Source organism: Epinephelus lanceolatus, chromosome 13 (assembly GCF_041903045.1).
Source record: "Epinephelus lanceolatus isolate andai-2023 chromosome 13, ASM4190304v1, whole genome shotgun sequence".
NCBI classification, from domain to species: Eukaryota; Metazoa; Chordata; class Actinopteri; order Perciformes; family Serranidae; genus Epinephelus; species Epinephelus lanceolatus.
The window spans coordinates 40,171,331-40,188,610 of NC_135746.1; the positions used below are offsets into that span (position 1 = coordinate 40,171,331).

At 41.0% G+C, this 17,280-nt stretch overlaps 1 protein-coding gene across 1 annotated transcript; it reads right to left on the reverse strand.

Moving 5' to 3' along the window:
- Positions 1–4,804: 4,804 nt before the first annotated feature.
- On the reverse strand, positions 4,805–5,797 carry LOC144466503 (trace amine-associated receptor 1-like). The gene has a single exon (XM_078173567.1). The coding sequence runs from the start codon at positions 5,795–5,797 to the stop codon at positions 4,805–4,807; it is 993 nt and encodes a 330-aa protein (XP_078029693.1).
- Between the last annotated feature and the right edge of the window lie 11,483 nt (positions 5,798–17,280).

Sequence of the window (17,280 nt, forward strand, 5' to 3'; positions counted from 1 at the left end):
TTAAATGTTTGGTTAAGAGGCGGTGGTTGGAAACAGTTTTTTGACCACGTAATTTAAGTTTTTGTTGCCGCACAAGACCTTTTCGTTTTCTTTTGGATGTCTTGATAATTAAGCATGCAGCTTGGAACGGATTTAAGTTGTACAAATAAAAGTTAAGATTTGTTTAAACCGTGGCGAGCGAATGTTTGTGGAGCGTGAGTGAAACGGACCACCCCTTCAACACCACGGCTTTTAACAAGAAAAGCCGACACATCCAGTCATGCAAAAAAAGGAGATGAGCTCAACAGGAAGTTTGCAGGTAGAGTGAGTTCATGGCCAGATGACCAGACCTATAAACACTTCTTCTATCCAATAGCATTGTGAGGACAAACAGTAGGACCCATTAACTATGTAAATGTGGTCTTGAGAAAAAAAAAACATTTGCAGGCCTTTTTTTAGAATTGTTAAAAGTGATGTTGTAAATTTGCAACAGTGGGTTTGGTTAAGTCACTGGTTATCCATAACCTATTATTTGGAAATATTCTAACTGTTTCTGTATGGATAATGTTACTTTCACAGAACATTATATAAGATGTGATAATCATGTGGGTTATCACAGGAGTTAAAGAAGATCTGCCAGTCCGTATCTTCCAGACAGTCTCTCAGTTCCTCCTTACAATCATCTGACCATATCTGTATATCCTTAGTCACTGGCTTCTCCCGTTTCAGCTTTGCCCTGTAACGTGGGAGCAGATGTATGACGTTATGATCGGACTTTATCAGGGCTGGCCGACGGATGGATTTGTAGGCAGCGGGTAAATTGCCATAGCACCTATCCAGGGTGCGCGTCAGACGGGTCAGGCAATCTACATACTGTTGTAATGTGGGCAGATGATTAGACAAGTCACAGGAATTAATGTCCCCCAGAATAAAGACGGGCTGATCAGCTGATCGGGATAGCCCATTGTTGTAGCTCTCTGCAATCTTCGTTGCCGCCCCGTCAAAGTCTGGTCCAGGTAGGTTAATATGATGGTGATCTGGCCAAGTTCTCTAGGCAAGTAGAAGGGTCGAAAAGATACCATAATATTAATAATATATTTCATAATTGCAGGTGCAGGCTTTCTCCCGAACAGTGTACTGTGTGGCCCATCAATTGTCAACAAAAGGACACATGCCACCACCAACTGATTTCCGTGATGGTGTATTGTCCCTGTCCATCCTTATCAATGTATAACCGGGCAGGTTTGGATTGGGCAGAGGGAATGACATGCGGCCAGGTGCCAGTGTCGAACCCGGTCCGCTGTGGCAAAAGCCTTATATATAAGGCATCTGCTCTATTCACTAAACCACCAGCACTCTGTTCACAAGGGTTCTGTTGACTAAAGTTCACATGCAGTCTTGTCAAACTGTTAGGTAAAAGCTGATATACCCTGAGATAAGCTCTCACTGTTTTCCTTTTGTACAAGTAATTTCATTCAGTAGGCTACAAAATCAAATGATGAGATGACTTACTGTACACATGTGATAAGGCACCCCTGCCGTGTGTGTGCACCCTCTTTTTGCTGCGGTCAGATAACCTGTATCTCACCCGGATACAGCAATGCAATTTTCTAATTGGCTGATAGGTAGCTGTATGTTATTTTTTGATTGGCTGGTGGGTAGCTGTGTCTTATTTTTATTGGCTGGAGCGCGGCAAGCGCTTGTTGAGCTCTGCGGTACCCACAGCGTCTTGCAACACGTTGCACTACATATACAGCGATGTAACTTGGTGGGCCTTACCCTAATCATTTTTTTATGCGTGAGAAATACCAGATGTGGCGGATGAGAGTGTGAAAATGTTAAAATGCTGTGTCACACTCTCAAAGCGTGAGACATGAGAGCCCTGAAATAGACATGCCAAAAGAGGTGAAACACAGTGTCAGCAGCAGCGCCCTGCTTCTCCATAATACATATGATGATGACATTTTGGCTCCAATATAACTCTATAAAGTATTGGCCATCATTGCTAGAAATCATATTTGGAGGTCAGGTCACATTCACCCTCTGTACTCTCTTCAATCTTCATATCTTCATTTTGATAAAAAATAAAATAGATTTGATGAGCCTCAGTTAATCTTACTTAAAGAAATGTTTATTACAACACAAATCTGGTAAGAGAAGCTTCTGGCACAGCACGTGTGCATGGACAGAGACTTGCTAAAAACTTAAAATAATTATTTAGCCTTATATAGCGTATTTCACGCATCATATAGATCTGTTTAACATTGGGATTGAAGCTTGTACAGGACCCTGCTTGTACCCTGGAGCATGGTCACATGCCTGCATGCAGACAGTGAATGACACTGAGGTCTCTGAAAACATTTAACCATGACCATGTATGAATATATGATGTACACCATCACAGAGTTATTAATGTTCGTGATGACATTCACATACTGTAGTTATATTTATAATAATTTTTCCACAACAGAAATACTTAGGGGAAGTACAAGTTCCTCAAAATTGTACTTATGTGCAGCATTTGAGTACTAAGTTACTTTCCACCGCCTGATAGAGCTGCAATATTATGAATAAAGATGCACATTTGTAAGGGGGAGGCCAAACCTTGTGGTGGGGAGTGGTGGAATTAAACATTTTTACTAAGAAATAGATTTTAAAACATATTTAACAGTTGAAGGTATGTTTATCTCTATGGCTTAATTTGTAACCATTAGGCTTAAGGCAGAGATGATGACCCATTTTTTTCATTATGATTGTCTCCTACCTTTTGTAAAAAAAAAAATTGCCAATTACAGCGGCACATCATAACAGTATTTATGACTTGGCCCCAGATTGCAGACCTAAGTAGTTGTCTCTAGTTGTCTCTAAGTAGAAAAAAAGTCTCATCCAAGAGGCTCAGATAGGAGCCAACAATCAGAGTCCAACTCTCAGTATGACCAGATGGTTTGAGGCCTGTGATTTAGATGTATCATTGTTAATTCTGCTGGGGGAAATGCCCTCACCATGCAATTTTTTCCAAACTATGCACAAAAAGTAAGGAAATTTGTGTTAGGTAGATTATTTCTTTGTTGTAACAGTGCTTCTTGGCAATAAATCTTACACTATTTGAAAGCCTGTTTATTTCCCTGTTAAATGGTGCCACATTTGTAGGGAACATGCATTTGTGGGGTGAGCAGCAGAGCTGAGTATGTGGGTTGCACGCATGAAAAATTTGCCAAATCTTCTCTGCCAAACAGTTGTTTGATAGATTGGATGATTGAAGTCTGAAGAAATAAGACATATTGACAATTTAACAATTTATTCATTCAACAAACAGGAGCTTCAGAGGCGTGTGAAAGAACCATACACAGCCACAACAGCCAGGCACCTCCTACTCATGATGTTCACCAGCCTGGTCACACACTGCTGTGGGATGACACCCATTCTTCAACCAGCATTTGTCACAAGTCAGCCAACGTGGTTGTGTTGGTCACAGCACACAGCACACCCAAGCTGATTCCACAAGTGTTCAATGACGTTGAAGTCAGGACTGCTGGCAGGCCATTCCATCCTTTCCACTCCCAAATTCTAGAGGTAGTCTCTGATAAACCCTGCTCTGTGGGTGCGAGTGTTGTCATCTTGGAGGATAGATAAATATGGGATTGCCACTGGTTGCGGAATTTCATCTCGATATCTCTCTGCATCGAGATTGCCTCCAGTGATGACAACACCATCACACTGCCTCCAATAAAATATGTTACTCTCTTCTCCACACTTTGACTCTACGATGCAACTGCCGTAGGCAGAATCTGGACTCATCACTGACCATAACGTTTCCTCCACATGTTCAGGTTCCAGTGCACGTGTTGCCAACACCAGCGCAAATGGGCCTGACGGTGAAGGGCAGTCATGGCAGGCCTCCTGGCAGCCCTATGAGACCGGAGATTGGCTGCGTGCACTCTGTTCCGGCTTGTCTAGGCAGAGAGCCATCGGCCATATCGTCCTGCAAACTTTGACTGCAAATCTGTAGGAGACTGCCTACGGTTCCTAAGTGCTGGCAGGATGAGGAAACGGTCTCCTTGGGGTGCTCACTTCGCGGCCTGTCTCTGACATTCCCCCTTATATGGAACTTGGTCTTCAGTTTGCAGATGGTACTAGGACTCACTCCAAATAATGCCGCAACTTGGTTGTGCCGAACACCAACTTAAAGTTGCCCTATCGCATGGGCCCTATCCAGATCAGTCAAAAGTGGAATGCCGATTCTTGGAGCAGACACCAACTGACACTGTAGCAGGGCCCATGCTCACAGGTACAAGAAGCTTAAAACAAGTGTCAATAGCAAAAGAATGGCAGAGAAAATCTGACAAATTTTTCATGGGCACAACCCACATACTCAGCTCTGCTGCAAATTCCACAAATGCATGTTCCTAACGTGGCACCATTTAAAAGGGAAATAAACAGGCTTTCCAGCGGTATAAGATTTATTGCCAAGGAGCATTGTTACAACAAAGAAATAATCTACCAAACACAAATTTCCTTCCTTTTTGTGTTTAGTTTTAGATGTTTGTAAAAACTCACTCATTGATATCACAGATGCATTTTTTCTATTTTCGTTTTTGCTAAAAACAGTCTATAAACTCAAACAAGATCAATATCATGTTAAATATTTCCCTTGTTGAAAGCATCATATTGTTCCAGCAAGTGTTTGAAAAGACACACCCAGAATATACTGTACATGTAGATGTTCACATAGTGTGCTTACGCCTTTTACGTGGTTTTATTAATTGTTGTGCAATTTTTTTTCTGTACTGACTTGTTTGTTGACTATTTTAGCACACAGAATATGTCAGAGCAATTTTGTGTCTGCAAAATCACCTTGAAATATTTTTCCAGAAATGATCATTCTGAAAGCTGACCTGAACCAGCTGTAAAAGAAAGCATAAATAAATGGATTGAGCATTGAATTTGACAGTGCAAGCCAGATAAAAGTTTCAAACAGAGGAAGTGGCACTGACACATTATCCAAAAGCTGAAAAGTAAAACAGAGAAAGAAAGGAGTCCAGCACATCAGAAAAACTCCCATAACTGTTGCAAGAGTTTTGGTGGCCTTTCTCTCATGTTTACCTACAGTTGCTCCACATTTTGTGCTCTGACATGTTGTGTTCCTGATGCTGCGTGCCTGTCTCTCTGCCACAAGAAAAATCTTCAGGTAGATACAGAGCATTATGATCACTGGGAGGTAAAATGAGAAAATGAGTCCCAAAATTTGTGCAAGTAGAAGATCAATAAAACAGTTATCGTTACATTTTTCATGGTTTAATCCTGGAATTAGAAAGCCAATGGCTACTAAAACAGACACACTCCAGCTGACCAGGATCATGACCACAACAACTTTAACATTTATCTTAGCTCTGTATGTCAGAGGCTGACACACTGCATAATATCTGTCTATGGAAATACAACATAAATTCAGAATGGAAGCTGTGCTCAGTGTTACATCAAAGCTATCTCTCACTTTGCAAAATAAATGTTCATAATGTAAACATGAGCTAAGAGAGAAGGCCATGCTGAGAGGAAAAACTACAAGACCAACAAGCAGGTCAGCTACAGCCAGAGAGAGGATGAGAGAGTTTGTAGGAGTGTGGAGCTGTTTGAAGTAAATGATAGAGATTATTACCAGAAGGTTTCCACATACTGTGACAACAGATAATGACCCAAGAAAAATAAATATTAAAACACATATTGTAGAAGGAGTGCTTGTCAGTCTGTAGGAGACATTATATATTTCATAACAGGGATGTATGTCATTCACATCAGTGCGGCTGACTTCTGGTGCCATGTTTCTTTATTCCTGTAAGAATATCCATTAAGAATAAATATTCTCCATGAGGAACCAACAACATTAATGCATGAAAGATGTATGTTTATCTTAAAATATTTTGATATTCATGAATGTTAAACTACAATAATAATCTCTGGAAAAAGATTTCTTGTTTGTCGTACCTTTTAAATGCTCAAGATAGTTTGCAGTATTGATGGGTGTTCTTCATTACAGTGCCACTGTGCACACTGTTTTTATCAACCCCTATCTCATTATCATAATGACTACACTCTATTATTGTCCAATCAGAAGTGGGACTTTGTAATGACATTAGATACCAGACAAACATACAGAACTGTATATGAGAATTATTTTTTTCAGTCCTTTATGAATTATTTTATTTTCACCAAATGGAATGGAAAATCCAATTCACCTCTTGGTAGACTGGCTATGATCTTTGTAAGAATAGGGCCACTCTGACAAGTTCATGTCAGGTTAGACCCAATGCAGTAATATCATGATGATGTCATGATGCAAAAGAAATTGCTATTTCACAGTAATAGCAGCTGCTAAAGTTGTAGTGACAAATGGTTTGTAGAACAAACTTAATTTCGGTGTAACAGTCTCTTGCAGAATCAAACCCAAAAAAGCCTTCTAGTAGTTGTTGTCAAGTGTTAAAACTACACAGCACTTAAACTACACTACACAGTACCTATTGTAAATAATTTAGAGCAAGACAGATAATTCAAACATACATAAAGAGAACTTCATGAACTAATCCCACAAGTTGGATTGCCAAGGCACACGGCTGCAATGATCTTTTTGTTGGTGTTGATGTTCATGTTGGCAGTGAGAAAAATGTTTTGATTATAAAAAATTACATTCCTCAAGAGCATATTCCCCTCTTCTCTCCACCTCCTCAGTTTCCCCATCACTGAATTGGGCTCGCAAGACCATTTTCAGATGAGGTTTCATGACTGTGCAAAGCAAACACACACACAGCCCAGCTCCTGTAAAGGAGGAAGAGGGCAAAGGACGAAGGATAAAGCACTTACACAAATGTAATCACTGTTAATCAGTGGCTTCACAGCGCTGTACCCCTTTATCACGTCATGCACTGTGTGATGGTCTTAAATAGTTCACATCACACTGTATGGTGGCTCTGATTAACATAAAACAAATAAACACATTTAATTCTCACTCCAAATTTCCACAGGAGATGAGAGGATTAGACACAGTCAGTGCGTTTACATGGAGCCATGTATTCCTTTTGCATTCGGGTTGGAAGCCCAACCCGAATAGAAATGCTCCTTGTAAATACCTCAACCCGAAAGAAAACAGCCAACCCAAGAGAAAATCTAATCGGGTGCACAGGGGTGGAATATTCCTTTTCAGAACCCGAATGGAACAATTTTTCTGTCTTGTATACACCTCCTACCCAATTCCAGCCATTCCGTTCTTTCTGCACATGGTTCTTTGGCGTATTGATTCATCGTGGAAGGTTGGGAGGTATTTAACTGTAGGAAGGCTTTTGATTGGATTAGGAGGGGGTGTGGACATGTCACATAGGCGATGGCCATCCTCTTCTGAACCCGTTGGAAGAGATCAGAGTTTTTCTCTTTGCAGCCATCCAGACATGTGACAATATTTAAATCATCCAAAGTTTGAATTAGAAATCGTGTCTCAGTAGCCGACCAGTTCTTGCTCTTCTGAGATGCCATTTTTCTGAACTGTGCGAGTGTGCGTCATGACGCATTATATCGAGACAGTAGTGAGCATGCGCAGAAAGAAGGGAATGGCTGGAATCGGGTAGGAGGTGTATACAAGACAGAAAAATTGTTCCATTCAGGTTCTGAAAAGGAATATTCCACCCCTGTGCACCCGATTAGATTTTCTTTCGGGTTGGCTGTTTTTGTTCGGGTTGATGTGTTTGCAAGGAGCATTTCTATTCGGGTTGGGCTTCCAACCTTAATCGCCTGAGGAAAAAAAGAAAAAAGACTTTGTCTAGCTTTTTCAAAAAGCAGAGCACCAGCAGCATTGGCTGCAGCAGAGACACACTCTCAGAGGAGGAAAGCATCAAGATGGAACTGAGAGCCTACTTGCAGACCACAGAGGCTGACAGTGATGCAGACCGTTTGGAGTGGTGGAGATGCCATCAGGCAAATTTCCCCCACGTTGCAAAGCTAGCTCGACAGTATTTATGCATACCTGCCACCAGTACTCCATCTGAGAGAGTATTCAACACTGGTGGCAACATTGTCACGTGCCACAGGGCCGCACTCAAACCAGATGCTGTGGACCGTCTGGTTTTCCTTGCTCAAAATTTGTAACGGCTGAGATGCCTTATTTATGGAGCTTGTCCATAAAGTTGAAATGTGTGAATATTGTTTCTATGCTAAAGGATAATCCTGCAAGCCAAGTTGCACTTCTTTTTAATTTTCAGAACTTGAATACTGTGCCTGGGCATGAGCAATACTATTACTAATCCAAGTTGCATACTTTTAGTTTACTATTTATTTGTTTAAATACCTCAACTTGAAGAGAAGTCCATATTGATGCAAGTTGCCTTAATGAATGTTCAGTGGTTGTTTACATTGTGTAGTTGATTTTTTACAAAATATGTTTTTTCAAGTTGTTTGTTTGCAAAATTTGAAAAATAAAAGGGTTCTGTATTTTGACTGCAACTGTCATGCATTCTGATTCCTTCACTTCATTAGAATCATGAGTGCCACCTCTTTGTAAACAGCATCATTTTGTGAGGCCATGCAAACCTGTATTAATACTAGTGTGGACATTAATTTTTTTCTACAATATTCACTCCTCATGACAGTAAAATAGGCCATTCTAAGCCAATTTACTGCAGCAATTCCTCTCTAAATCATTAGAAAATGTGGTTAACACCCAGTCGTGCGTGAAAAGAAAAATACCGTCATATACCGTGAAACCGATATAATTTTGAAAAATACCGTGATATAAATTTTTGGTCATACCGCCCAGCACTAAGCCAAGTGCCTGCAAGGACGGGAAATGAGCACTTCGGCACGACGGCACCTTGTGTGTCCGTTCTGTTTGAAGGTCAGCAGGCGGTGCATTACTTCACTTGTCTCTGCAACCTTGTCAATAATGCCATCAGTATCAAGCTCCATGAGAATCTCCTTCTCTGTTGACATCAGTAAAAATGCCTCTAGGCGGTCCTGGCTAATGGAGCTTCTGAGTCTGTTCTTCACAAATTTCACTGTGGAGAAAGTCCTTTCACAGGCCAATTGTGTTACAGACAGGGTCAGCAAGTACCTGTATCCCAGACCAGTGACATGGTAGGTATCTGTTAGCAGGTTGTTTTGGGACAGGATGAGGTAGCAGCATATGGGACAGTTCTTACAAGAGGAACAGCTTCTGCTCTCTAACTCCAGGCTCCCCTCAGGTTCCTCAGTGTGTCCACCCTCCTCATGCAGCTCAGTGAGTGTCCTAACTCTATAGCCCTCCAAAGGTGGCATCTTGAGTGTCTCCCACTGATGTGCAAGGCTGTTTAGTTCTGCCTGCAAGGTACCAACTGTAGCACGCTCATCAAATTTCAGCAGGCATTTACTGAGCTCCTCCAGTGCTGTTTTGTGTAGCCCTTTCTTCCTAACTGGACTTTGACCTTGTAGGCTGTCTCAGCATCTGCAAGAGACTTGTCCTGTGCCAGTTCACCTGGCATCATTTTTTTCTTTCTGACACGTTTCTCTGGGAGGGCAGTCTGGACTTCAAGGTCACACTTATCCTGCTCCTGTAGAATGGTATTTGCCCACTCCACAAACACATCTGCTGCCTTCTTGACGCCATCAAAATCCCTGCAACACTTCCTCAGGCTGTCTTCAGTTCCCACCACCATGCGCTGTGCAGTTAGTACGTCCATACCAGTGGTCTGAAGATATTTTGAAAGGGGGGTCGTCTGCTCAAATATTCTGAGAAAAATCTGTGCTGTGAGTATGGTTTCATGTTTCAGAAGTGCCTCCATGTATCCCCTGGCTTTGACTCTCACAACAGGTTTCATGGTTTCATTTTTCTCTATCCTTTGCAGAGTGAGCACCAAGTCAGTGAAAAGCGCATCTTGAGGATTTCCAAAAGAGCCAAATACTTTTCTCAAGACTTGGTCTTTTGCCAACCACCATGTTTCTCCTATTGGAGCAAGCCGCCTGTGTCTCCTGTCTTCACTGACTTCCTCCCACAGACGCATGCGTTTGTAGGACTCCCGGATGAGTACTGCTACATCATTTAGCAACGAGAACAGTGATGCACTCGGCACAATGACTCCAGTAGTCTCTGTTAACAACAGACGCAGCACATGTGCGTAACACCATATGTGGACTTTTTTGGGAGACTCTCCAGTGAGCAATGCAGAAAATTCCTTATACTGCCCCTGCATGTTAGCAGCTCCATCAGTTGAGTTACCAACACAATTTCTGTTTTTTTCATTAGTTCCACAAAGTACTCGCCAGTCGGTGCCTTGCAATCAATGACAGCTATCAGCCTCTCGTGAACCATATCTGTTACATACCTCAGAACTATTGCACACTGGTCCTTGGATGTTATATCTTGGGTTGTGTCCAGTTGGATAGAAAACATCTTTGCTTTCTTTACTTCACCAGCAATAGTTTGTTGGATTAAGAGACTGATAATATTAATGACTTTGTTCACTGTTAGTTTCGACAGCAGAACTACAAAGGACCCCCTTCCTTTAGCTCCAGTCTCATGCAGCATCTTACTCTTCTTAATGCAGTCACTGACATGTTCTTGTAGGCAGACATTGTACTTGCTCAGTAGCAATATCATCTCTAAAAATTTCCCATGGTCCATGGCCATGTTCTCTAGGCTATATGCAGCTTCATGTAGTGTTGCTTTCGAAAAGTTACGAAAAGTATGACTAAATATCATCATCAACGAACCTTTATCACGTGACGAAAACGAAATGAGGCGCAACGTAAATGGTGGTCATGTGACGATAACTATAATTAAATATATAATGCAATATTGTTGACAAATAAAAACGAGACTAAATGTGGTTTACAAAATAAAACCTCTGCTAAAATGTCTCTTCATTTTCATTGACCAAAACGAGACGAGACGAAATAACGTTATAATGTTTAGTTGCGTTATTATTATTATTTTGCAGTATTTCTGTTTCCTAGGCTGTGCGTCGCACTGCGCAGACGGATTACAGCCGTGACGATATACAGTACAACATCACTTGCTCTCATGTGATATTGCTTTTATACAACAGTTCAACAACAGTTTAAACAGCAATGCTGAGTAAGGAAATGTTAACAAAAGGTAATGAAATAAAAGTATTATAGTTATGTAGCTCCGCGATCCCCCAGTCTGTTGCCAGGCAACGCGGAACACACCAGGAACTCACAAGCTACTTTGAATTTACATTGATCTGCAACTGTGTAACTTCGTCCAGTTCAGCTGATGAAACGTTGGCAAACCTGGATGTTGGCAATTCAGCTTCCACTCTCCCTCATCCTCATCAGTACCTCATCAGATGATCATTGATAATTCCTGACTATGTTCGCTTCATTTTTGCTCCTCTCCAGTTTGTCGAGCTCGACTGATGTTACACAAACACACCTGGAGGTCTGCACAGAAGAGTCCTGGCTTTCCTTTTCCTCGTCCTCTCCTGACAACCACTCATAATTGAATTCAAATGTAATTTTGGGGAAAATATCCATCTTCTTGGTGTAACGCTATAGTGTCAGTTTGTGTCAATGTAGCGAGTGTGACAGCTGGTTAATTAACGGTTGTATTTATATTTATTACATGGCTCTATTAAATGCTGTATTGTGATTGGTCAGTCGCGGCATTCAGAGGTCTGATATTACTGTGTAATGACTGTTGCTATGTAGCCCAGCGTTGCTAGGGACGCTGCCCTGACAAGGAGATTCAGCCGTTGCCGGCAGGGCAGGGTGCGAGTTGGGGTTCTATTCCCCTGTCGGGAGTTATTTTCCCAGTATTCACTGGCTCATTATACATTATCCCTTACTTATAACACCTGTGAGCAGAGTGATTTTACTGTTACATGTCCCAGTGATGTTATACTCTATATCAGCACTCATGGAATGCCTCTCGTCCAATCAAATTACTCGGTCGGAACTAACTGTTGTATAAATAAATATATATTTAGCTCTAACTAGGAGCTAATTTAGAAAAAAGAGACTAAAATACAATTTTCATTGACTAAAACTAGACTAAAATGTCATCAGTTTTCGTCAACTAAAACGAGATGAAAATAATCATGGATTATTCTGACTAAAATAAGACTAAAATGCTCAGACTTTTAGTTGACTGAAACTTGACTAGACAAAAAAGAGTATGAACGTGACTAAAACTAATAAAAACTACAATGACAGTTTAACACAAAGACTAGACTAAAACTAAAATTAAAACAGGCCGCCAAAAACAACACTAGCTTCATGTTTATCACCTCTGTAGCTGAGACCACGCTTACCAAGGACCCTGACGACATTGACCACACGTTCCATAACTTGTCTTTTTTTCCTCATTTGCTCTCGGTGTACTGACATTTGTGTTTCTGTCAGTAGGCTCCTGACATCAGCTCTGTTTGCCTTGAGTAAATATGCCTCTGCACTATCTCTATGAGACCTGCTTTGTTCATGCTCCTCAATTCTTTGTGTACATGCGTCCATGTCTGCATGCCTCCTTTAACAAAAGGACTATCACTGGCATAAGGCTTGGCAAACATGAGACACACTGAACAATATAGTGAGTGAGATGATTCACAGTATGTTAACCACTTTCTATTTGTCCCATCCTTCTGTAGAATATGTTGGGAAGGGCTTCTTGGGAGTTTGTGGGTGGTACCGGAAAAATAAATCCAAATCTTTGGACTGAGGGCGAGCAAATCAAAATGTCTTTCTGGATCAACTTCCTGTGTGTCTCTCTCTCTGTCTTTGTCCGTTGTCCCTGCCGGTACCAAATAAGAAGAACCAGCATAAGCATTACTAATAATTACAATATATGATTAAGAATTAGAAACATAACTTGTTTCAAGAATACTGTGTCATCAAACTGCCAATATTTTGTTCAGCTGTTTCATAGTCACAGCAAAATCTATGTGCCATATGACATGATTAAAACTTATACCAATAATATGTTTCCCTACAGTACATTGGTTACCCTAACCTGTCAGTAGTTCCTCTGAGCTATGATCCCTGGGTGGAGCATCACCACCTGTTGTCAGTGGTACTGAATAGGAAAAAACATGCAATAATTACATTAGCAAGAGCTAATTATGAAAGAACATAAACAGTGAATACCATTGCCATCAAATATGTTTGTATTCAACTGTTTCATAGTCATAGCCTACAGTAAATCTCACACATTCATTATTCAATCTTATACTAATTATTTGTCCTACTGCTCTGTACCTGCCAGTTCTCTCTCTGTCTCCCTCTCTCTCTCTCTCTCTCTCTCACACACACACACACACACACACACACACTCCATATGATGGAGTTGTGAACAAAAACTTAAGATATCACCACACATTTAACCAAAACAAGCATATAAACACAACAGCTAACCAAACCAGCATACAGCACAACCAGATGAGAACACTGACAAACTGTTAAGTCAAAAAGTTCATTTGACCAGTGTTTACTGTAATGGAAGCAATTAATTTGTCTTCAATCATACTCAAAGTGCATAGAAAATAAGTCAATCCTCTCTGCTGGCACAGTGATAATAAAAAATGTTTTCATTTCAAGGGGTCCCCAGACCCAGATTGACATCATGCAGCATTCAATTATAGGCCTGACTCTGTACAAAATGGAACCAAATGGACCCTTAAGGTGTGTTCACACCGGACCTATTTTTTTTTTTCGCTAGCGAGGAGTTTACATACAAAGTCAATGCAAACGGGCGATTGAGCGTATATTCGCCCAGGAGAAAAATCGCTCGGGCTCCAAGCGACAGCGACAGAGCGACAGAGCGATTTTTGGCTCGTCGCTTGAGATGAGAAATCTCATGTGGAGCGGTATTTCGCTGGGTTCTGTCGCTTGCAGCTCAACGTTGATTGGCTGCCGTAACCCCGGAATCCCGGGGGGTTCTTGACTGTCATGACATGTCAGCTTCATTAAAAGTATAGCTGCAAATTAAAAGCAACAACAGATATAAAAACACACAGACACAATGCATCGGTGATCAGTTCCCTAATTTAATTTTAACAATTTTTTCAATCTTCTCCAATTTCTCGTTTTATTTTATGGAAGTAATCAATGTAAGTGCACTTGTCCTAGAGCCACCACAACGTTTTTTATAATGCAAATAACTCTGAGATAAAACCTACAAGCTTCTCTTCCTATGACTTTGTATGTGTCTTGTATGTTTTCTGAAGCCTTTGGGCCCTATTTAGATGGTCTAAAGCGGACGGCGGAGGGCGCATAATCCATGTCGCCACTGACACTGCAGTGTCATTGCTATTTAGATGCAGGTGCAGTTGTCATTTTCACGCCCGGCGCCCTCGTCGTCTAACTAGCAAATGAACTTGCGCTTTTCTGGGTGTGTTGGTCTAAAAATGAGGAGTGGTCAGGCGCAGTCATGGTGCGTTGCTCGTTAGATGACGTAAAAAGCAAATGCGCCAGTGACCAACAAAAACCTGGTCTAAAGTCAACGGCGCAGTATTTGGCTGTTAAACAAGTTAGTAATATGCATCTCTAGGCGGGTGCACAACATGCGTGCACTCTGCTCAGACACACAAGGAGCAGCCACACATGCAAAAGATAACAAATAAAAATATGATTACAATGTGAAAGGTTATTATTGTGCACATTAAAATATTTATCAGAAACACGTAATGGTCAGTCATTAATCAGAATGATCTAATCGCAGTAATAATGATCATCATAATCCGGGAGGTCCAAACTCGCAGTGTCCAAATATATGGAACTGCGAGCAGACCTCCACGGGCTGATGATGCATAGCCTGTAAAATGAACTTGTCTTTCCCAATTGAATTGTGATCATTTTGGCATGTAAATCACAAAATCAAAGATGTGAAAACGTTTGATAAACTTTATTTTGACATAAACACAACAATAACCAGCTTCTGTGAACTAAAAACGTAAACTTATAGCCCTACAAGTACAAATGTATATTTTAAAAAAAAGCTTTTAGAACGTAAAACTAAATATCATCTTGTCAGGAGGAGGAGGAGGAGGAGGAAGAGGAGGAGGAGGAGGAGGAGGAGGATGACCCCAGCTCCGCAGCCAGCGCGCAGCCAGACCAGACGGCCCAGGTGATTTGTTGACAGCGTTTCTCTCGTGCGTGCGCTCTCTCTTTCTCTCTCGCACTCTCACTCTGTTTCTTTTCTTTTGGCTTTTCTAAGATGACAGATGCTGAATATATACTCCCTATCTGATGCTGTGGCTGTTTGTGGTTGGCTGAGAGGGATGTGAACTTATTAGATTGAAGCTGTGTTAATCAAATCAGTTTGGGTTTCCATTACGCGTGCCAAACGTGCCAAACGGTGCCAATCCCCTTTGATCTGACATCAGATGTGACGGGACAGTCGATATAGAGATACATTTATCGTCTCCTCAGCTGTAAAACGCTCACTCTTTCCAGTTGGTAGGTCTGCCATCTAACTAGCTCTCCGCCGTGCGCTCCAATCGCGCCTCCTTAAAGGGAATGAGAGGTGACACTCTGATTGGCTTATTGACTGATACGCCCAAAACACACCCATGACTAATTCACAGAGTAAGTCCAACCCTTTTCGACTCTCCGCCATGGCGCACAGTCTGAGAACGCGCTGTCTAACTAACAAGTGACTGGGACACGCCCATGCGCCGCACGCCTGGGGCTTTGTATAAAAATGAATAATTATAAAAAGCTTAAAGTTATACATTTTGATACATACAGGTAGGCTATACATATTGCAAAACTCTAAAAGTACACCAAAGCATACATTTTCGTTTCCAAATATTTTATTACACAAAAGAGGAAGAAATTATGATTTTTTTCTTTTTACCTATTTTGGCACATACATACAAAATCCTCCCGCTCCTCCAAGCGCTGCAACATATGTAACTTCATTGTTTATGCTGCCCGTGTACTCAGAAGCACACCAAAAATGCATTTGAGTAATTTCTGAGAATTTATGATAAAATAAAAAAAATATTACAGACTATAGAATAGGACTGACAACCTCTCCAGTGTCTCATGTCAATTAATTAACACTATTTGTCTTTTTCCTGCTGAGCTGCTGCTGCACTGTGTCTCCAGTTGAAAGTGGTGATTTGCTAAATACATTCTACAATAATAAATTAGATTAGCTTTTGGTAATAATATTGTTGGCTATATTATGCATTTTAATAAAAAAAAACTTAAGAATAAAAGAAATAAACACCGAAATAATTAGTGGAAACTTTTCCTTATTGATACTACTCCTCTCTGACATACTAACACACACACACACACACACACACACACACACACACACACACACTGAACACGTGACTGAATGAATGAATGAACACTGGAAGCTGTTCAGCTGCAGTCCCGCCGGCTGGCGCAGCCACTGTTGAGATTCGTTTTTTATTATTAACAAAATGTTTTTTTATTGACCGTATGAATGGTTTTGTTTTCAAATAAATATTTGGAAACGAAAATGTATGCTTTGGTGTACTTTTACAGAGTTTTGCAATATGTATAGCCACCTGTAGGGCCTATGTATCAAAATGTATAACTTTCAGCAGCGCTCTGCCGCGGTCGGAGGTATAAATGCTCAGAAGTCTAGTGTGTTTCATTTTGTAACTTAAAGGCTTCAGAAAACATACAAAACACATTTTTAGTAAAAGTCATAGGAAGAGAAGCTTGTAGGTTTTATCTAAACAGAGTTATTTGCATTATAAAAACCGTCGTGGCGGCTCTAGGACAAGTGCACTTACATTGATCACTTCCATAAAATAAAACGAGAAATTGGAGAAGATTGAAAAAATTAAAATTAAATTAGGGAACTGATCACAGATGTATTGTCTCTGTGTGTTTTTACATCTATTGTTGCTTTTAATTTGCAGCTATAATTTTAATGAAGCTGACATGTCATGACAGTCAAGAACCCCCCCCCCCCCCCGAAATTCCCTGATCGCTTCAGTGACGTCATCAAAGCGAAAAAGCGAGTCTGTTGATTTCTGCCACATTGACGAGCGATTGCAACTGAGCGATGAAGCGATATCAAAGGGGCGGACCGAACGACAGCGAAAAAAAAAACAGGTCCGGTGTGAACACAGCTTTACGGGTTAATTTGGCTCTTATAGCTTATCATCAATCATTTATCTGGCATCGGGACGTCCCCATCTTCCCCGGACCTCATGTTGAGAAAGAACAGTTTTCTTACTATTCTGTTTTCTATGTTAACTTACTTCTTGCAGCATCATCATTTGACGGCGTCATGCTGCTGCTGGGGGCTGAGGGGGGGGGGGCTCTGAACATTTCTGTAAGTTT